Consider the following 7,212-nt stretch of genomic DNA (forward strand, 5'->3'; position numbering starts at 1 on the left):
TATTCTCTTTGAGTATTCCAAAGCAAACTAGCTGTTTTATCACTGCCCGACCTCGGCCTTATTGATGAGTGTCCGACCTCGGCCTGTCCGACCTTTGCCTTATTGTTGACTGTCCGACCACGGCCTTAATTATGACTGTCCGACCTCGACCAATTGATGATTGTCCGACCTCGGCCTTAATTATGACTAGCCGACCTCAGCCAATTGATGACTGTCCAACCTCGGTCTTATGTCTCCGCGTGCCAAATTTCTGTGATCTAATTTTAACCCATACAATTGGCAAAATCTTGTGTATGATATTCAAAATTTTAATGAAGTTCACAGTAAGAGTTATAGAGTCCGCTGCTCATCAATCATCAATTATCTCAAACTTTACAAGATTCATTTCATTAAATGAGAATCTATAATGTTTAAATAAAAATCCATAACAAAATTCAAATAAAGATAGTTAAAACCAAATTGAAAGAAGAGTTTCAAATATTTTCCACGTTCAAAGAAAAAGTTTCACATCAGTTGTGTAGAATTCAATAATAATATTGAAACAAAAAAAAATTGCTTATGTAAAGCTCTAAAATAAACTTAATTTAACACCGTATTCAGTGCACATCGATTGTTTCAACATTTGGGGTCAGACACCGAGCAAATTTTAAATAACAAAAAAATATTACGTACAGAAAAATGTATGCTACTCCACCTCCACCGTACCTCTCTTTTGGATTTAATATTCTCTTCCCTATAATTGGTTGTTAAGCCCTAAAAGAAGTGACAAGCAGACAATTAATTTTAAAACTTCTACGTAATCATACCTTTTTTTTGCTGATCAGACGTAATCATACTTTTGCTTTTGAGTGAAAGATGTAAATTTGTACGTGGCAGGTTTTTAGGTTAAACAAGTACTTCCACGTGTCGCCGCAAAGCAAAATTAAGTACACGTGGCTAGGATTTAGAGGAATTAATTATTGTTATTAGATAGGTAAGTACTCGTGTTACATGCACTAAACACCAAAAGCAAAAAGGCTAAGGTTGAGGCATGTACGTTTCTGTTACGTAAGCTTGGCTTGTACTCTCTGTCTGTTCCTACCGCATTGCAACTAAACGTTGTCGTATGAGTTTTAAAATATTGTTTCTTTCTCGGACAAACGTACAGCCTGCACTATTCCCCCCCCCCCCCCCCCAACCCAAATGTTACGTATGAGTTTTAAAATAATGTTTAAACAATTTTTTCCTTTAAACATTAAATTTACAGATTCCATTAATTAGAGTCCACCTAAAACTTCACTATAGTAAAGTTTATTAAGGGCCCGTTTGGCCATAAAAGTTTTTTTACTTTTTTTTTGGAATCAGTTGTTGTCTAAATAAATTTTAGTTTTCACTTGCAGTTAAATTTCGGATTTTTTTGAAAATTTTCAAATGTGTTTTTTTAAGTGGGTGTTTGGACATAAAAAATTGTAAAATTCCGGAAAAAATAAAAAAAATTCAAGTGAAAATGATATTTGACAGTTAGAGTTGTGTTTGGACATAAATATAATTTTGGGTGGTTTTTAAATTTTTGTGAGTGATTTGAAGTGAAAATTTTGAAAAAACAGCCTTTTGGGATTTTCAAATTTTCGAAAAAATTATTTTCAAGTAAAAATTAAAATTTTAATGGTGAAACACCAATTTCAAAAAAAAGTAATTTTTTTTTAAAAAGTGAAATTTTTTCATGGCCAAACGGTACCTTAAAATTCCTACTCCAAATCATTCACAAAAATTCAAAAACAACTTCATCATATCCAAACATAACTCAAATTTTAAAATTCCGTTTTTACTTTAAAACTTTCACTTTTTTCCCGGAAATTTACAATACTTATTCCCAACGCCCACTAACATTTTTTATTTACTTAGGAAGATCTAATTTTAAGAATTTAAACTTAGAGATAAATTTTTTATACCAGTTCACCATATAACCTGTCTAGATGACAAGAATGTTTTTAATTCGATGATATGGTAAACTTACAATGCTAATTAACGTCTTGCTTCCAGTAATAACATAGATTTATTTTTTAACTTTATCTCAAAAAATAAAATAAAAAATATTTAGTCATGCAAATTTGATTAGTTCTTGAAAAAAAATTGAAGAAACAATTTAAGTTCCAAAAGCTAATTTGGACTAGTTTTTGGAGTCAATTACTCAAATGGTCACTCAACAATCACAAATTATCTACTAAAGTCACTTTTCTTTCGTTTATAACAACGAAGTCACTTAACTATGCTTGTTGCAATCAGAAGGTTGCTCAGCTAGATTTTCCAAATTTTCAATTGCCAAATACCTATTTTACCCTCTAAATGATAAACATTTATCTTCTTTTTATTTTTTTAAAAACTTTTAGTATTAACAACAAAAATTCAAAATTTTATTTATACAATTCAAAATGAAAGAAAATAAAGTTTATAAAATATATATTCCATGCACGTAATATAAAAAGAATTATTTAAATAAATGTATTTTTATAATATACATTTTATATTCTTGAAAATTATACTCTCAAAAAATATTAAGAAAATATTCATGTAAATTCATTGAGGGGAGCTCTAGAGGCGCACGTTTAGCAAGGTTTAGCTAACGTACGCTTCGACCATTGCTAGACAAAGGAAGAAGCTTCCATCACTGACGGTAGTAAAGGAAAATGAAGGAAACATGGAAACACCAGCTCAATCTCAACCTAGGCGTTGGCTAATGGGTATGAGAAGTGCACCCACAGTTTTTCACAATCCAGTTCAAGGTATGGAAATTGATGGAACGGCAGTTACGCCGGACACTGGAATTCAACAGAAATTGATACCGCTGACGTTTGGAAGTTTTCTACCACAAAAATTCCAACCAATTATGGAGGAAATTGAGTATGAAGGGGAAGAATCTGCATAGAAGGAAAATAGGGAGACAATTCGTTAACGATTGCAATTTTCAACAGCAGGAAATACTGTACAAATTCCTTCAGCAATAGCGCTTTCAGAGAAAATTGGAAATAATAAAGAAGTACCTACAATGCAGAAGAATCGAAGCTCACAAATGGGTAAGACATTGAATTATGTCCCCCCCTCTCGCTATACGTGAAGGTACATTCATTGTGCAAATTGATGCAGAAGATACAAAGGAACATGAAATTTACTGGAGTACAACACTGATTGGGTTATAATCCTTATGAAAAATCCATGGATAATTACATTACCAATGTTTGGAATTTTGTTGAAAACCCCAAATACTTTATCATGATGAAGACTAGTACATCTTTAGATTCCAAAACATTGAGGAAAGGGATTTGGTTTTACAAGCAAGACCCTATACTTACCATAATAAACCTCTGATTCTGCAACATTGGAGTATGGATTCAAGTTGGCGTAATGGCTTCCTGGCCAATTAAATTTGTATCGGTTTGTAAAGCCGATATATGAACTTATATTTTTCCCGTTTGAACACTTCAACTTGACGGAGTGAACATTAATAAACACATTTGACCATTGACCAAGTCTATGTGGAAGTGACATAGCTGACATGGCTAAATTGTGTGCAAATCACGCTGTCAAAGCGCGTGAACAATTTTATTTCTATTAAAAAATATTAGAAATAGAATAAAAATAAATAAGAAAGAAAAAAAGATTTTTCTCTCTCCCCTGCTCTTTTCCCCTCTCTTTCCACCTCTCTCATCTTCCCAAGCAAACTCCTATCCTCATCCTGTAAAATTTTTTATTTTTTGATGGGGTTAGATGCGGTGGTTAGGTTTGCTCCATTTCATAGAAGTAATCCAACTTTACAAACCGGTATAATTTTCCCATGGAGCTTCAGGAATAATCCTACTGTGGTTAGGTTTGCTCGATTTCACAGAAGCTTCAGTGCGTGACTACAATAGTGAGAAATTCATGAGCAAAGGCAATGCATTTGTTGTCCACGGCGGCAGCGAAGGAATTTACGCCTCTACTCCTAACTTCACTGATTCTTCTTCTTCCTCTGACTCTTTCATTCGGTAATCACTCTCTCCAGAATGCAATTTTATCCAGATCTGTGTGAAAAAATTGTTAATTTCATATGCCAGCAAGGTTGACCTTTAGTTGAGTGAAGCACAGATAGCTTTGCAAGCTTTGGCTACTGATACTAATGGCTTCTTGGAGGTAATATTTCTGATCCTTTTTTATGTTTGGAGATGATAATGTTACTAATTTTGTATAATGTAACGTCATTTTTTTTAAAATAATATAGGACCAAAAAATTCACTTATCATATAATAAAGAACAAACATGTGACATGGCATCCATGTCAGTGCGATTGGCGAACACGTTCAACAAAAAGTGTTTATTAGTGTTCACTCCGTCAAGTTGAAGTGTTCAAATGGGGAAAATATAAGTTCATGTATCGGCTTTACAAACCGGTACAAGTTTAAGTGGCCAGGAAACCATTACACCTTTCAAGTTTGACCCTGGATGTATGAGTGTTATTCCTTTGTGGATCAAATTTTCGGGACTTCCATTGGGGTTTTGGTCCATGGAAGTATTGAGCAAGCTAGCTAGTGTTGTTGGGAAGCCTCTATACACAGATAGAATTACTGTTGAAATGGAGAAGGTACCATATGCAAGAGTGCTTGTTGAAGCTGATTTTTCACATCCTCTCCCGGAGAGTTTTGAAATGCAAATGCCACGAGGGATAATCAACCAGCAAATTAAATATGACTGGAAACCTAAATATTGTTGTGACTGTATCAGATTTGGACATAATTCAAATGAATGTTGGATGAAGGAAAAGCTGGAAATGGAGAAGGAATTCAAAGAGCAACCAAAGCGGAAAAAGAATAAGAACAAAACTAATCTGCAATGGCTACCAAAGGAGCATAGGGGAAATGAAACTGGTCAATTAGGAGGGCAAACAGAATTGGGAAAACAGCATACAGTTGAGACAGAAGGAAAGCAAACAGGAGTGATAAAACAGTTTATGCCAGAAGATTGTACTCAAATGGCTAATGACAAATATGAGGAATCAGGGCAGAATGATCAAAATACTAGAACAATTGGTAAGGGCAAGGCTGTCCAACAAGCTCCAGTTGCATCAATTAGCTCTAGTAATAGATTTGAAATACTGCAAATGACTGACAGTGACACAATATAAGGGGACGCTGGCCCTTCCAGCTTCACCCAAAAATGAATCTATGTACTTGGAATGTAAGGAGGCTAAATAAGCCCCATAAACAGAAAGAGTTTAGGCTCTTTCTGAGGAAGTATAAGGTAGATGTTATTGGGTGCTTGGAAACAAGAGTCAAAGAGAGGAAGGATGCTAGAATTATGAATCAAGTGGCAAGGGACTGGAGTGCTTGTTGCAACTATAATGCACATCCAAATGGTAGGATTTGGTTACTATGGAAGAATAATGTAAATGTCCAGATTTTAGTGATTGATGATCAGTTTATACATTGTGAAATTCATGAGAATAATTCCAAATTTAAGGCTATGGTAACTGTAGTCTGTGCAAGCAATGACAGTACCCAAAGGAACCAATTGTGGAAAAAGCTTATTCAGATAGGGATTAATATCCAGGTCTGCTGGTTGCTTAGTGGGGATTTCAACAATGTACTTCATATTGATGACAGGATAGGAACACCAGTTACACAAGCTGAGACCCAAGGCTTTTAGGATATGATAAATACTTTACAGCTTTCTTAGGTGAAGAGCTTAGGGTAACACTATACTTGGTGCAACAAACAGGAACCTAATAAAAGAATGTATAGCACGATTGATTGGGCCTTTTGAAATTTTGAATGGCTACAACAATACAACTATATTGAAGCAGAGTTTTTGAATCTGGAGGTATCTGATCATTCTCCTATATTAATCCAGTGTAATCAGCAGAGAGGAATACACCCCAAACTTTTCAAGCTATATGGATCAGTTATGGAGCACCTAGAATTCAAAGGGATAGTTGAAAGGGTATGGAAGTAGGATGTAAATGCTGAGCCTATGCAGAGAATCTGGCTGAAGTTATAAATGTTGAAGGTGAACCTAAAAGACTTGAATACTTACATGGCTTCTTACAAGTACCAGCTGAACCAGGCAAGACACAAGCTAGAAATCATCCAGAATCAACTTATGGCTCATCCTTTAGACCAAAACTTGATTAATCAAGAGAGGTTGGCATTGGCAGAAACTGAGGAATGGAGTAATGTTGAAGAACAAGTTCTTAAGCAAAAATCTAGAGCAAATTGGATTGCTTGTGGTGATTCAAATTCAAAATATTTCCATGTACAATGGAAATTGAGGACAAGCAAGAATTTCATTGCCTCAGTATATAATGACAATGGAGTAAAGCTGACTGATCCTGTATAAGTAGACAATGAGTTCATCTCTTTCTTTACTGAACTTATGGGGAAAGGTGGAAATATTCACAAATGCAGAAGTCATACACCAAGGGCCATGCCTTACACTCCAACAAAAAGAAGAATTGGTTCAAGAAGTTACAAGGGTGGAGATCCTAAATGCAATTAAAGATATGCCACATGAAAAGGCCCCAGGGGTAGATGGTTTCCCTATCGAGTTTTTCACTAAGCATTGGCAGGAGGTCTGTGAAGCTACAAAACAGTTTTTTGCAACTGGAAAAATGCATCAAGGAGTTAGTAGCACTGTTGTGACCCTAATTCCTAAAGTGCAGAATCTAAGTCATGTCAAAGACTATAGACCCATAACATGTTGCACTACTTTGTACAAGATAATCACAAAGGTTATAACTGCTCGAATTAAGAAGGTCATTGGAGGGTTAGTAGGGGAGTCACAATCAGCTTTCATTGAGGGTCGTAGTATCACTGATAATATCCTCTTCACACATGAATTGTTCAAAGGCTACAATAGGAAAGGAATCTCCCCAAGATGTGTGTTAAAAGTGGACTTGAAGAAAGCGTATGATACGTTAGAGTGGTGCTTTCCAGAAAGAATTTTGTTAGAGCTGGGCTTTCCTTATAAGTTCACAAACTGTGTTATGGAGTGTATTTCATCAGTGTCATACTCTTAATATAAATGGTGGTCTAACAAAACTTTTTAAAGGAAGGAGGGGGATAAGGTAAGGGGACCCAATGTTGCCCTATCTTTTTGTCCTGGCTATGAAATATTTATAGAGGGAGTTTGCACAACTGATAAAAAAAAAGAATTTAAATTTCATCCCAGGTGTAAAAAACTTGGAGTGGTGCATATCTGTTTTGT

The 7,212-nt window shown here is 35.1% G+C and overlaps 1 protein-coding gene across 1 annotated transcript; it reads left to right on the top strand.

The window, feature by feature from the left end:
- Nucleotides 1-5,166: 5,166 nt before the first annotated feature.
- On the top strand, nt 5,167-6,345 carry LOC142178854 (uncharacterized). The gene is made up of 3 exons (XM_075248620.1): nt 5,167-5,559; nt 5,860-5,949; nt 6,016-6,345. The coding sequence occupies exons 1-3, from the start codon at nt 5,167-5,169 to the stop codon at nt 6,343-6,345; spliced, it is 813 nt and encodes a 270-aa protein (XP_075104721.1).
- Nucleotides 6,346-7,212: the final 867 nt, after the last annotated feature.

This window comes from Nicotiana tabacum, chromosome 3, assembly GCF_000715075.1.
Source record: "Nicotiana tabacum cultivar K326 chromosome 3, ASM71507v2, whole genome shotgun sequence".
Classification (NCBI taxonomy): Eukaryota; Viridiplantae; Streptophyta; class Magnoliopsida; order Solanales; family Solanaceae; genus Nicotiana; species Nicotiana tabacum.